Here is a 15,892-nt window from a genome sequence, read left to right as displayed (position 1 = left end):
AGCGATTATGGGGCCTTGAGGTTTTTTCTGGGGTCCTGTTTAAAAATTGCTAGACCTACTGGGACATTTAAAGATAGACTTGCCTTGCTCTCTGTTTACCATGTAATGCCTTTCTAAACATTGGAGTGGTGTCTTGTCAATTTCTTTTTAATGGCTATAATTGTTTTGACTTATAATTGTAGGTATATGCTCTCTCCCTCTGCTCAACGTGCCTTCATTTTATTTTCCTGAGAATATATGGGAGTCTAATCAGTGAAAACCAAACAAACCAAAGCAAATTCATTAACAAATGTTCCTTCTTCATTTCATGGCAGTTTGCAGACCTGGGTTTGTAAACATTGTCTCAATGTAGGTAGTGTAAAACCAGTAAAAAAAACAAAAAAAAAAAACAATATTTCCCTTTGGCTGTATTTTCATCTGAAACATTGTTGTTTTTGGGAATGGTACCATGTTGTACAAGTAATGTGCCTGCCGGCTTTTGCACCTTCCCTGGAAAGCAGTGTGTAACAGATGGTTGTACCTTGGTGGTTTTTGGCGCCTGCCGCGTATCGTGAAGTTTCAGAACAATGAAACTCATTCCTGTTTTATTGCTGGCTGTTTGTCAGAGGGAAGGAAAAATGGCTCTTTTGTCGCATCTCACAGGGGATACATTCACTGTCAGCATGGGCGCCTTGTGGACAGAACAAAGTGGATTCTCGTGTTTTCTGCTGCCTTTGAGGTTTGCAAATCATTTCACAGTTGTCACAGATGTCTGTATTCCCTGCTGAAATATATTTTTGTGAGAGTTTTCTGTGTTAACCTTTTCAAAGTTCTGCTCTTCCTTGGTCTCTTCTTTTTCAGTTTAAGTAGCAACAGAAAACATAGTCTGGCATTTATCAAACAAACAGGCTGATGCCCTTGTATGGCTTTGCATTCATTCCAGTGACAAAAGGAATGGAACTGTTTTTATTCTCTCTAGCACGAAGAGGACTTGGTTGCCTTATATCCAATACAAATACAATTCATTTTTCTCATTTAACAAGTGACGCATTTATTTAGTTGGCATATTGACTGCTCATCATGGATATATCAGTAGTTATCAGATATGCTGGTAATTGCTGTTACATGGTTGCTGTTTTTTTAATCAACTGAATAGTTAATAGTATCCTTCAAACGTTTTTATTTTAAGAACCTCTGACCAAAGGTAATTCAACCAGTGTGGAGAAAAATTATATATGTAATAGTGTACATGCATGCAGATGTGTGTGCACATAATGTGTGTATAGATTTAGATGTCCAATGGGGCTTTAACGGTTGTTTAAAAAAAAAAACTGATCTGTAGCATGTTAGGGTGTGCATATCTTAGCAAATAGGACAATGGAGTGAGACAAACAGAAAAGGAAAACAGGAACAAAAAAACCCCCAAAAACTGATCAAAGGAAGAGCGTTGCACTAAGCTGGTAAGGTGATAAGGCTGACGCTAGGCTGGTTTTGCTAATCACACAATGGCAGCCAGTGGCCAGTAGGAAGTCCGAGTCTGTGTCAAAACAACGATGGCGTTACTGCGGCTCAGTGAGCAGTGAAAAGCTGGGCACGTGTGACATCCGCCTGCACGCTGCCCGCGGTGCTGCTGCCGTGGGCGTTCCGCGTCCTGCGTTTATGTAACGCCCCTATGAACGCCCCCGTAATCGGGGACCCCGCTGCGTATGGGCTAACGGGAGGGGGCTGTTTTAAATGGACTTACAGTTAGGGCGCTCAATTGCCGCAATACTGTTTCCACAGGTGCTTGAAGCCCATGGACTAATTTAAAGTGTTCAGATTCTGAAAAGCACCTGCTCTCTCTTAATACATTTTTTCCAAGTAGATACAATGGTGTCTTCAGTATGCCCTGCACACAGAACATGACATTAACCTGCTGGTTGACGGTTTTGTCCAGTGCAGTGGTGGTGCATGAGATACCTGGTCTCTTTCAGCTGTGGATGGAAAAAAACGGTAGTCATATTTTCCCCTTCCTGTCTGTTGAGTGGAATTGTGGGAACAGCCGTTCAGCAAGTGACATGCCTGTTATGGCTGTGTGACCATCTGTGACTCAGCAGGTTAATGAAAAAGAGATTAAATTGTGTGTGTGCGTGTGTCTGTGTGTTGCTTGTGTGCATGCGTGCATGAGAGTTCAGTGGAGACACGTGGCTTCTCTGTGAGAGACTATTGTGAGAGATGAGTGCTGCACAGCCCACATTTCAGTCCTCCAATGTGACTCATGGCTTTTCTGTGAAAACATGGGAGGATGCCCTTGATTTTTTGTCACAATGTTCCAAGCAAAGGTCCCATTGTTTTCTGACAAATATAGTGTCTGTATATGTAATATTACGTATATATGATAGTAGTAATGTAACTGTATTATTAAACCATGCATTAGTATTTTAGATTTTGCAGATTTTTATACCAAGGATTTCATTGTGATTTAATTACAGTCTCACTGCTGAATGAATCGTTTCAAAAGGATGAACATGTTTGAGAAATATGTGTTTCTAGACTTTTTATGATTCTTTTCTTTTGGTTGCATGGGTCCTACTCCAAATCTTGTACTCTTTTACAGGAACTGTGGGTCAGATTGATTTCTGTCATTAATACTCAATGTAAGATGAACTCAGCACTATGAGTCAGCTTTTAAAATGCATTTAAATGCACATAAGCCTGTGCAATGCAGACAGCCTCACCAACGCTGAGCAACATTAGATTATAGCGTTTATGTGGTTTAGATTGAATATGCATTATCTATATTCTGTGGTGCACTAATTCACACAGTTGCCTAGTAACAGTACCTCACAATGTTGCTCGGTTACTTTAACCATGATTTAAACCTTTTTTTTGCCCTTGCCTAGTACCTTTCACTGTTGCCTAGTAACTGTAATCCCTACTTCACTTTACCTAGTAACCTTAGCCACACTGCTCCACACTGTTACTCAGCAGAACACATCTGTACTGTGTTCCTCTCCATTTTCTTTTCATTGTATTGCATCACATTAATTTAGTAGATACTCTTATCCAGTTTGATATATAGTATAAAGACAACATAAGTGCATTCACCTGAAATGAATGCCACTGGCTAACAACAGTCTCAGATCAGTGTGATTATAAGCAGCATCATTAAAGCAAAAGCAGTAAGTTAACATGCCAGAATCAAATCATGCATCCCTACAGATAGCGTGAAAATAAAACCATGAAGCTTTCTATAATAACCCTAAAGTAATTGCATAAGAAAAGGGTGGGATTATGAAGGGAGCCTAGGGAAGCAAAACATAAAAAATAAGGAAATGAAATAAAATTATTGGTCTGTGAGGTGGATCTGGCACAGTGTTCTGTGTCTAAAGTGAAGATTTGGCAGTCCTTTGTCCTGGATATGGCAGCAATGCCTCTCTCCTCCCAGACAAAGCATAGCAGAGCGTGCCAGAGTGAAGCTAGCAGAGGCTAACAGGGCTGTTTGGGGCTGGTGCTGCAGGGCAGGGCTAGGCTAGCAAGGCTGTGCCCGGGAGGTGGGCAGGGCTAGGGAAGTGTGGGGCCGTCTGACTGCTCACAAGCGTGAATGTGATTGGGCGTGTGTGGGGGTGGGTACAGTGGAAGATGAAGGGATAAAGAGAGAGGATCTCCAGCGCACAGGCTAGCGCTATTATTTTGACAGGTTGCGTAACCCTGCCGGCCTTCGGCCTCATGACCGCAGTGGAGGGGCGTGGCCGGCTGGCCAGACAGATCCCAAGGAAATCCAGGACTCAGGAGGTCTGATTAGGTGCCTGGATTGGTAGGAATTTTGTTTTTGTGGCCTAGTTTCAGCAGCAATAACAACCGGGTGGAATGACAACAGGTTCAACCCCCCCTCCACATATACACCTCCCTGTCTGCCCCTCCCATATATGTACTTATTCAAGGTCTGCGTGCTTTTCATTATTCTGGTTAATGCATCCAGGTTATATATTACCTTTTCTTTTTAAGATCTTTGGCACTTATAAATAAGAACCTTATAGTTACTGTGTACAACCATTCCATTTCTCATTTAGGTTTGTTTCATCTTAAACCTTTTGTGCGATGCCCACAAATTGCTTGGATGTACCTGTGTCCATCATAATAGCAGGAAGCCATGTAAATTATGGTGGTCATTGAACCTGAAGTCTGAATAACAGTCTAGTTTAGTTGGGTCACTACCTTTGTGTTGTCAGTTTAATGTAAGCTTGCTTACGTGTGAATCATGAGACTTTCTCTTACCTTTGTGAACAGGGCTGATATAAGCTGTAATCAAGGGCCTGTTTGAAAATGTTAAAGTGGGGCTACTTGTCCATAGGAGGGGTGCTTAGTGGGTGTAACCTCCCCCCCATACCTCATTATTTGAGGTTTATGGTGGCACTGGATGCAGTAGCAGTGAGTGTTGTGAATGTTCCAAAAGAGAATAAAATAAATGTTCTGGAAGGGGCCCATCAATAACAACAGACAGGGGCTTGAGATCAGCAGATCCAGTAGACCAAGGTTCATCTGACTTGAGATGGGCGGCCAAAATTCTGTTTTATCTTAATGGTATGTTTTTCCTTATGTCCATCATGTGCATTTTCCATACTATTTTTCATTAGCTAATTAGCTTGTATGCTCATGGTTTAAATATATATCATGGGATTATTGAGGAATATAGTTAAAATGTCTTATCATGTATGTCAGTGATTGGGCTAAATTAGAGCAGAAGCGGCAATAAAATCCATAAATGGATACAGCCCTCCTTTTCAGTCTCAGGGTGAATCCCATCCAGGTGTGTGAACAAGTATGCTGTTTATATTTATCTGAGATGGAATACTTGAAATGGAAGACCAAAATTCCCTTTTATTTAAACGGTATGTTTTTCCTTGTATGTCTTATCCATATGCTACACATTGCAACACCACAAGCCTGTGTGAACCACTAGAGGGTGGTGTGACTCAACTCACAAGCTTTCTTTCTCCAAAGATGGTCTTTTAGTCTTTATCTGGAGCCGTACTGCCATCGTCTGGTCATAGGTGTAACTGCATATTTCAGTCTGCGCAAGTTGCTGACGTTCTCCTGGGAAAATGTGTGTTTACAGCATAAATAAGTGGATGTACCATTTATATGTCGATCAGTGATAGAGTGCAGAGCACAATATGTGTCAGTTTCCTAAATTGCTTGTCATTGCTGGCAGTTATGTGGTAGAGAGCGGTAAAACCTAGAAACAATGAATCGGTATAACTTCAGTGCATTTTGTGCTTAAAACGAGACACTGAGTAACATTTAACATTTGTTGGGATGTGTTGAGTTATTTCTCTGTGTTCCTGGCGCACCACTTATGTACCATTGTAGATGTACTGTATGGACGTGGCAAGGGTGAACAGATACTTGTCTCACTATGGCTGTGATGAAGTGCCCTTGATCAGGGAATGTACATGCCTGGCTTGGTGTGTGTGTGTGTGTGTGTGTGCATATGTATGCGTGGGTGAGAGAGAGAGAGAGAAAAAGACATGTCAGTGGATGTTTCCAATGAGTTTCACTAACAGATCTGTATCACATCTGTGTGTTACAAGATAAATGGTGTAGACTGTGGAGTGGTGGATATTTTTGCCTCTCCAGCTGCAGCAGTCTTGTTAGTATGTATGATGGATGTTGTATAAACTGGGGGTGGACAGTTCCGGGCCTGGAGGGCTGGTGTGTATACATGTTTTTGTTCCCACTGATTGCTCTGACTAAATTATCTAATTAGCTGTATACACTAACACTAACACTGATTCTGTAGATTAGATCACTGTAAAACATTCCATATAGGGACACAAGAAAATTCTTGTCATTTATGCGCTTATCAAGAAATGTACCTAAAATGTGAGATGGCGTAAATGCTAGAGCAAATTGAGTAATTAAGGTCAGAACTTGGCATGAAAACCAGAAACAGATGTGGCAGTCATTGCCCATCTCTTGTGTAGATGAAAATATCAGTCATGGGTTCCCCGTACAGAAGAATGTTTTGGAAATATATGAGAACAATATGTATTTTAATATACAAATGTACTTGTAGTTTTTAATGTATTTCTTACAGTACATATATATTTTTACATCACATATTTACACACAATTCATATATATTGTGAAAATATACTTAAAATTCAAAATTGGCCACTTTTACATATGACATGTATTTACAAAGATATAACACAAAGATATAATACTTATATTTAAAAATATATAAAAATATATTGTAAATCTATGCATGTTTTACATATATCATACAAAATATTTAAATAGATTACGTTACCATATGGGCAACCAAAAGGGAAAACCAATCATGGGGATGGAAGGGTTTCATATGGCTAGGGTGGTTTAATGGGTGAGTAGCTGGTTGTGTACCCTAAAGGTCACGGGTGTGATTCCCAGCTTGCACACTGTCTTTGTACCCTTGAGCAAGGTACTTCACCTGCATTGCTTCAGTATATATCCAGCTGTGTAGATGGATGCAATGTTATAATGCCATGTTGGGTAAGTTGCTATGTATAAGAGCATCTGCTATATGCATGTAATGTAATGGGATGACAGCAACTCATCCCGAGGTTCTGTCATGCACGAGGTTATCTGTTAAGCTGCAGATTACATGTCTTCCTACGACTCATGGCAGCACAATCCGACCTGCAAACTGCAGTGTGATCAGCAGCGGCTGATATGACATGCTTCTCTTCGCTTCCCCAAATCAGCAATGGAGGATGCGATGACCATTGTAGCGCGAGCACGGTCGGGCATTCCTAACCAGAGAGAATGGAGGATAAATGCTTTTAAAAATGAAAGTAAGTAAAAAAATAAGTAAGTAAAAGAAATCAATTTCGGTAAATTATATTTTAGCGAAGTATCCTTAGAAATGTTTTTACAGTACCCTTGAGCCACAAGCATTATGGGGGAGCTGTGCCTTCAGGTCACATGATACTGTCCTGCTGAGTCTGAGCTAGGTGGCACACAGCCTGTGTCTGGCACCCTCCTTGGCACCCCTATGCCATTGTATGAGATTTGGGAGCACGGGACAGGCTGGGCTCCTTCCCATGGCCCTATTACACCCCTGTGTGATGCCCCCACCCCACACTGGTGCTTCAACTCACTGTAATGCCTCTTCAGCTCGTGGCGGCCGGTTGCTTTGGCGACGGATAAACAAACAGCCCCCGCGCCACGTGGCCCCTCGTGGCAGGCAGCTGACTGACAGACTGAGGAGGGCGACCTGGAGCGATGTCACCCGACCGTGGCCCCCCCCCATGCAGCCAATCTCCCTGTGGCTGTCACTGCGCCCCCCCCCCCCCCCCCCCAACCCCTTATCTGAGCATGGTGGGTGGGACAGAATGGGACAGCAGCCTTTCCAACCAGAATATTTACAGCCATGGCCTCACCCACTGCAGGCCCCAGTATGAGTCCAGCTTCACTGTATTCTTACGTTGCAGTTATTTCACCTAAAACTCTCCTGTCTGTTTTAGCCAAGCAAGCAGAAGCACATAGCACGGATTCAAGTTAAAATAAACGATGCAGCAGCGGTGAAATACTTAGGAAGGCTCAGATGACTCTTCAGTAATTGCATATTGGTTGAACTGGTGATTTTTCAGCCATTGCTATTGTTTAGGTTGCATGGTTGAGCGAGATTACAGATAAATCCCTGATGATAGCCTGGAGATACAGAGACATCTTTAAAGTGTTCCCCTGTGAAAATATTTAAGGGCTGGTCTGAGTGGTGGCAACCCTCCAAAGATCAGCTTCCAGTCGATACATAGGAGTCTGTCAGGACATCACAGAGGCCCTGGGCAACAGCAGTATCTCTGTAGCCAGGGAGGCCTTGTGTGTGATGAGTGGAGAGTGCTCATATTTGAACTCTTTGCATTATATTTTAACATTTTGTAATAATTTTTAGTCATTCTGGCCATCCTCATTCTAGAGTGTCTTCAATCTGTTTCATTAGTATCGAGCTTACTTGTAAATGCTTTTTTTTGCCTTTTTAATAAATCATTTTGTGAATTAGTGAAGAATTGATATGACTCAGAACGTAGTGAAATAATACTGAATAAAATGAAAGGAAATAAATTTGCATGTAATTGAATGGAATTAAGTAGAGCTTTACTAATCCCTGATAAAGAAGTTCACTTGTTCTGGACATATGATACACCTAATTTTAGTTCTCCTGGCGCCTGCCCCTTTAACCTGTGTCTTTGCACAATAAAATGTGAATAATATGTAGGTGTATGAGTACTCAAGATCCATCTCCTTCATTTTGTATGATTGTGTACTTATTATTTTTCAGAGCCTTGTTTATTATGTTGAAAACCCCATTTTAGAACAAACTGTAATAGGATATCATGTTATGCCATGCATCAGAAGTATATAAATTGATCACTAATAATGACTTATAATTATAGTAAATTATTCCAACAAAACTCACTGAAAATGTTGTATATTTAGTGCTGTTTGGTCTCCACCACTTCAGGAAATGTAAATGATGAACGGGTTCAGTTTGTGCACACAGTTTAACAGTGAAATGGCAAAAGAACTGGTCTACAACCGCGGCCCCTCTCCCTACAACTGCTGCTGCATGAAAGTATCAGTGGGCAGCTAGCTAATTCATTAAATGTGCGCTGAAATTTGAAACAAACTTCCTCTTTGTCACTTGAGCACGGACACATACCTGCTTCCTGTTCTGCTGCAGTGACAGAGAATGGTGTCTTATAAAAACTGGGCCCGAGGCACATGTAGTGCCGCTGTCATTAAAATGGCTAATGTTTTCTCTCTGGGCACTTGCATTGTGTACGTCAGAGGTTGCCAAAAATGTAATCCGTAAAATGCAGCTTAAAATAACCACCCAAGGGCTGATGATCCCCCCCCCTCCCTTCTATAAAATGATTAATATTTGATGCCTTGATCCAATACCCATGACAGGTTGCAATGCAGTAGCTATGCAATACACTAGTATAGGAAAAATATAGTTAATTCACGATGTTAAATAGCAATTTTTACAATATAAATACATATGGGAAAACAAGCATTCCGTCTCAGAACATTAGGCATTCTTACTGACTGAACAAGTCACTTTCATTAAACATGAACCACAGTAAAATATTACATTTGAGCTTGAAATTAGTTTTGCTATCTCTGTGTAAAATCTTGTGTATGTTTGAAATTCAATTTCAGAAAGAGCCATTCGTGTGCTTAGTATGCAGTACTTGCTCAAACTCTGTGTTGTTATGTCAATTATTTACAAGGAATTGTCATTGTGTTAGCTTTTATTTTCATTTCTGAATGGCATATTAACCAGACACTGCAATAAAAAGTAAATGCACAAGAGGGTATGCACTGGGTTCCATGGATGTTAACCTAGTGTTTAACCCTTTGAGAGCTGCACTTGCTAGCTGGAGAAGCTAATGGACTTTGGGCTAACGTTGTGGCTCAGAGGCAGCTGAAGCCAGCTGTTGGGGGATTAGAGATGCGTTCTGCTCCTCGGTGTGGTTTTTGCCTGGGTGATTTTTTCCCTCCAGTGCAGGCAGGTCTTGCATGATGAAATGTGGAGCTGCTCACCGGTGTGTGCCGCGGGTAGGGAGAGAGTTGCGGCAGCCCTGGGCCTTCTTGCGAGGGGCCAGAACAGGTGCAGTGCGTCATGGCATGCCACTTCCTTAATACTGCGACACTGGCTGCCATTACATAAGCTTTCAAAATCCAGCTCCAAAATCCAGAAGACTGAAGCCGGTTAATTGCATGAGCCTCTCTGCATTATGCTAAGAGCATACATGCAGTTGTGCTGCTTCTGGGTGTCAGGATGGAGTAGGGGATCTGGGTTTACAACCATGAGGTGGTGGGTTCAGTCCCAGGTTGTGTGCTGCCTTTGGGTCACTGAGCATGGCATGACAATGCACACTCACTGAGCATGCCAATTCGTGTTATATGTATTATGCATAATTTACAAATGTGACATGGTTTATTTTCCTGCAAATGCATATTATTAAATGGACAATGCATTTTCTGCAAGAAAATTTGGATTGGGGAGTGGGAGGGTGGGGTGAGGCAGTGACCCTGGGGGGGTCATTGTGTCATTCACTCACATAAATGGTATGTAGGGTCTCAGTCATTAACCGGCTGGTCATGATATGCTTTTCTTTACTGTGAAGTGATTGGTAAATCTCAGGAGATATGATGCCTGTAATTGTGCAGGAGATGGGCTTGTACAGCTTATCCATCCTATTGCAGAGAAAGGCCAGCTCTTCATGTAGAAGAGTCTTCAGTGTTCTTTGTGGTTATTAACAGCAACGCTCTCAAACATATTGCTCAATGTTTCCGTGTGAAACTTTATACTAGACACTTATCATCAGAATCTGAGTGAAAGGTAAAGAGTGATAAGAGTATGTTCGCTGCAGCAAATGCTCTGATTTATGATTGGCTGCTTGCTTTGCACCAGGACGTACTTTTGGACAAAGTTTTTGCCTGTTTTACATTCACTGTAAATGTCAGGTTAATGCTGAAACATTAACAGCGCATTGTTGCTGTTTTAATGTTCTAAACTTAAGGTTTTTTTCCTCCCCTCAACATCTGGAGAATGTTGTTACTGTGACATGCCTGGCATTCGGAGCACAGTATAGCCTTATCTGGGAATGGGCTGACGCGTACAAAGTGGCTCAGACAAGGAGGCCGTCCATCTATTTACAGTAAGGAGGCGGGTTCTGTATTGCCTGGGCGACCTTTTTTTTGAAAAAAAAAAGAATAAAAGTCACGATAAACCAGGCTTTTCCTTATTAGGAAAACCGAAGCGTCGTGTCCGTGGGGAGATCTGGAGAGTGGCGGGACAGTGTTCTGGGGACACCCTTCAGCGGCATCGAGGCACGGTCGCACCCCTTTGTGCCGCCGCTCCGCGCAGGGTGTGGAGAAGAATGTGGCATTCCTCCGCGCCGCTCCTCGTGTCAGTGGGTCTGCTGCATGCTGGGCAGGGCTATGGCTCAGCCCCTTCCACCCCCACCATGTAGGGGCTGCAGTTTTGGCCTGACACTACAGTAGATAAGGAACTGGGCATGTAACCTGAAAGTCAAAACAGTGAGGAACCCACCATTGGGTTCATCAAGTGTGATGAAGGCCTGCACTTGATATAGTGGGCATCCTTCGGGACGAACAGGCAATGGATAAGGCAAACCATAATATCACACCTCATGCTGGTAGTCTGCTTCTGTTTTTCTTATGTATAGAGTAGATTTTCTACCATAATAGCACTGATCTGCTTTACCATGGCAACAATTTCTGTAAGCTGGGCCTTAACCACACCCACATGTGCCCTGTGCTCACAGCTGCAGTGAGTGGAGCGTGGGACAATCATTCCCTGTACCCCACTGCGCCGTGGGTGAGGGGAGCTGGGTTTGAGTGCCATCAACTTTCTCTTGGCATACTTAGCCCAGCACGGGGGTCAGAACCTCTAGACCCGTGAACTTAAAAAATGTTGCTCACAGTCCCTGTGAGATTCAGACCACCAGGCTCTGGAAACTCGTTCTTTCTGAAAATTGTTCTTTGCCAAGCCCCAAGTCCACGTGACTTCACTTCCTGTCTGTGTATCTGACTATTAAATTGGGCCGGGACCCGCATTGTGGCACGTCTCCAAATAGCGGTCCCTGTCCGCTTTTGTTTGTGCTACTGCTTGAGTACAAACAGAGGCTTTTTGGAACACTAAACAAAAATAAATTTACATTAATTCCTCAGAATAGACAGTAAAGAACAATGCCATTGTCTTTACACCAGGTCCCCTGTATGATATCCATGTGTTCTCTTGAACTCTTCTGTAACTAGCTAACTGGCTAACTGTATTGTCTTATTTACCATATAATCTATGACACTGTGAACATTACTACTAGGAAGAGCATGCAAATGAAGATGACTGAAATAATATATAAGATATAATTTATCACATACCTTACCATATTATCTGCATATATGCTGCTATAATTATCAAATGAAACCCCTTTGTCTGACCATTTAGTTGGTAGGAGATTGAGAGGAGATTTGGTTGGTAGGAACAGGTCAAGGGGGCAACGGTTTCTGAACCCTGTGTTTAGGCAGAAATGGTACAGGTCAGGAGGGCTATGCTCTCAGCCTTGTGGTTGACAGGAAATGGTGCAGGCCAAGGAGGGCCATTATCCAAAGGTAAACTCTTTACTCATTATGGTTTTCATTACGTTCACACCTCAGAGAGAAAGCAGAGGCCTGGTGGAGTCTCTGGAGTGCGTGAGCAGCAGCAGCAGTGGTGTTGTGCTTGTGAAGAAGTGCTCGCTGCAGCTGCTCACCCTGCCTGGCTTCTTCCCGCTCCCCTGTAATTGATTTTCAGCCCGAGTGTGGCTGTTCTCTCCCCCTCCCCACTAAACTGCCACTTTGAAGGAATCAGTGAGCTGGTGAGGGCTTTGGAGGGGATTATCCAGCTCTGTGTGTGCTCCTCAGTTTTTTACGTCGAGCTTAGCTTGTTTTGGGAAACTGAGTGCATTCAATCGGAAGGTTGATTTGGAGGCAGTGGACTGAGTGTAGGATACACACACAGATGATTAATCAAAGCCTATTGATACTGCTTACAGAAGCTACTTGATATATTTCCCATACTTCTGCCATGGACTCACCATGGGGTGCTGTATAGGTATTGTTTTCCCTTGCAATTGACTAAGCGATGAATTCAAGCTTGTTGGTTGTGGTGGTTCAGTGATGATATTGGATAAAGGATAGTGGCATTGAAGTTTATTTTAAAGAGGTGCAGTTTGTCCAATAAAATTGAATGATTGAATTAATTCACCTTGGACAATGGCTGACCAAACATTTTGGTTTAATTTTATAATTTTTTTCCAAACAAGGCTCGTCCATGTCACTAAGTTGCTTTTCCAGTGCTGTACTACCTCTATCGGCATCCTAATCTAGCTGCTGGCACGTAAAATGAGATGGCATGTGCCATGGGATGCAGTCAAGTATAACAGTTAGAGTACTGGACCTTTAACCCAAATGTTGCAGGTTTAAGGTACTTAACCTCAGTTGCTTCAGTACATATCCAGCAATATAAATGGATGATAATGTATTAAAAAAAAAAGGTTTTCTATGTCTCTGAGTAACAGCACCTGCTAAATTACATAATGCTTGTAATGTAATGTAATAAGCCAACAATTGTCTTTTTATCAGCGCGTGGATATTCCCATGCACCGTTCAGAAGTCCGCACACTTCTAAAAGCCATCCGATTGGCTTATGGTCCGTTTGCCAAAGCCGCATGCCGGCGGCTGAAATCAATGACCACAGTCTCAGCTTTCGGTCAGTTCTCAGGTCTCTGCCAGCAGTGCGGGTTTGCCTTAAACAAGGCCTCCATGTCCACATGATATCCAGCCCTCAGGCGATTTCCCCTTTAAACGTAGAAACAGAACCTAACTGGACTGGGATGGGTTTCTGTTTATTTAATTATTTTATTTGTGTTTTCTTTGGATTTCTGTTTCAAGAAGGCTGCTTGGAGAAAAGTCATCTGCCTGACTCTACCTCAAATGAACTGGACTGAGAGGCTGATGATCTTTCATTCAACCAGATGAGACCACCCTGGTGTTTTCCACACTTTTGGTCTTTTTGAGAGAGAAAGAGTGTAAATTAGTTTTGTTTTTATTTTTTTGTCTTCAGTGTTCTCCAGCATTCATTCATTAGCGATGAATGCAACTGGTGTAGCTACAGTTTTTGCACTAAACCACAGCCCCTGGCAACGGAACAAATGGGCTCTCTCTCTCTCTCTCTCTCTCTCTCTCTCTCTCTCTCTCTCGCTTGCTCGCTTGCTCTCCCTCTCTCTGTCTGTCTCTCACTTGCTCTCTCTCTCTCCTCAATGTACTTTCGCCTCCTCCAGTCAAGCATACAAATTTAAAGGAGTAATTTTCCATAAATATACTGAAACTGAATTAGTCTTTTGGAAATGGCCCAAAGCTCATTTCAGGATAATCTGTGTTTGCATGTTCAGCGAAATAGCTTTGTAGCCCTGTGTGATTTGACTGGGGAGGATATTGGCTGTTCTTTGGCTGTTACACAAGTAGGACTCTGGCCGTCCTACAGGGCACACCTGGGAAACGGAGGGGGAACTTAGCCTAAGATTGTGAAGCGCACGAGGGTATGGTGGAGAGGCGGGTGTGTGATCATTGCTAATGTGTTTGTTTGTTTACAGTAAATAATATGATATGTGGTTTCTGTAGCATCCTGGAATGTGGCAGACTGTAGGGGAGGTCCTCATTAGACTCTGGCATTAGACCACCCACAATCCCCCTGCCCATAACCGGTGCGCATCTGCGCACTGTTCTGTGCATTTCTTATAAGCATTTTTCTTTTTTTGTGAACAACCTTTTTTCTAAATTAACGGGAGCTACAGACCTAAGTTATGTCCCCTGCATAAACAATCTATTATGTCGTTAGCCTTTCACTGACTTTGAGCAGCCTCAGGGAATTGTGTACATATTGCATGTGCATTTCTTCAGAGCTTCCGTTACACACAACTCGACTCTGTCTATTTGTCTTAGTTGGTTGACTGTCTGAATGTCTGCCCGTCTCTGTTACTCTGTCTGTAATCATATTATCAGGCCAGAAGATAGTCAGGCATCCAGTACTAAGAGTCACTTCCAAAATTATGTGTGTGTGTAGGTGCAGGTGTGTTTGAATGCATGGGTGTGTGTACTGAGTTCAGTAAGCAGTACGACAGGGCTGGGAGATGAGGGGAAGGAGAGAGGGAGGGAGAGAGAGGGGGAGGTACAGGAAGACTGAGGGGGGGGGGGGATGCTGAACCAATCGCTGCCGGAGATTGGCTGTGCACGGGGTGGTTTCCTTTTACAGTCTCCTGCCGTGCAGGCTATTTTAAAGAGGCAACCGGCACAGCTGTACTTGACAGTCTGCAGCGGGAGCTGGAACCGAGCTGCTGCCGTAACGAGCCGAGCCCATCGAGAAGAGGGGCAGAAAGAGTCCCGCGCGTGGAAACTTTCTGATAGCGACATCCCCCTCCCTTCACCCAGCTCGCCCCGTCCCACCGCGGTCCCCGTGTCCTTCCCAGAAGACAGCTTCGGACCCTCGGCAACTCTTCCCTCTGTCCCTCGACGTCCCGGACCCGCTGTATCGAGATCCATCCTCACCCCCCCCCACCCGCCCTACATCCGGCATCCTCATCCTCGCCTTCGCTGTGCTTCTCCCTGTCGGAGGATGGCCCTCCTGCGCTGACCCCCCCCGCCGCCGCCTTTCCATCCTCTTCGGGAAAGGGGGGACGAACGGAGCCGCTGCCCCCCAAGCATGTTCGGTCTCGCCGTCTGACCCCTTACCCCCTCCCCCCCTGCCCGCTGTGACCAATGAAACGATTCGGCAGCCTGCGCGGGAGCAAGAAGCGGAAGGACCAGGACAGACGGACAGGCAGACGGCAGTCTGAGCCCCACAACCTGCCCGGTACGGTAAAGGGGGGGGGGGGCTGGGTTACCTGGTGGGTGGCGTTTCAGTGAGAGAAGCTTCTCTTTTTAGTGGCCGTTTGTGATATGTGCAGCATTTGCACCTGTAACCTTGCTGTCCTGGGTTCGCGAGCAGGTGTTGAAACACCCAATCACAGCTGAGTGTAAGTGCGAGGCAGCAGTACAGCTTGGAATGCTTTAAAGGATTCTTTTAAGTTTTTTTTTTTTTTTTTTTGGGGGGGGGGGGGGGGGGTGGCAGTAATGGGGCACAGACACAGGCACAGAAAAAAGATAATGATCAGCCCTTGCCCTTGACTTCCCTCCATGGACTGCCGCCGCTGGCCTGAATTTGAAGCAGTCGTAGTGTCTGATGAAGGGAGTTCTCGCCAGCCCACAAGCAGTTAACTGTCACTGACCTATTTCACAGGAAGTGCTACTCACTGAGAGATTGAGACAAGGACACAGA

At 43.8% G+C, this 15,892-nt stretch overlaps 1 protein-coding gene across 7 annotated transcripts in view; it reads left to right on the top strand.

The window, feature by feature from the left end:
* prkag2a (protein kinase, AMP-activated, gamma 2 non-catalytic subunit a) overlaps nucleotides 1–15,892 on the top strand; it is a 109,695-nt gene that overhangs the window by 37,966 nt on the left and 55,837 nt on the right. For 2 of the 7 annotated variants that reach the window (XM_035413099.1, XM_035413096.1), the window contains exon 1: nucleotides 14,889–15,427. The exons of the other annotated variants lie outside the window; for them this stretch is intronic. In XM_035413099.1, the coding sequence (XP_035268990.1) occupies nucleotides 15,334–15,427 (94 nt within the window). In that variant the 5' untranslated portion in view covers nucleotides 14,889–15,333. Of the gene's footprint in view, nucleotides 1–14,888; nucleotides 15,428–15,892 lie in introns of those variants that run through there. 7 annotated transcript variants of the gene reach the window in all.

Source organism: Anguilla anguilla, chromosome 4 (genome assembly GCF_013347855.1).
Source record: "Anguilla anguilla isolate fAngAng1 chromosome 4, fAngAng1.pri, whole genome shotgun sequence".
Lineage (NCBI taxonomy): Eukaryota > Metazoa > Chordata > Actinopteri > Anguilliformes > Anguillidae > Anguilla > Anguilla anguilla.
This window is presented reverse-complemented; position numbering and strand designations above follow the sequence as displayed.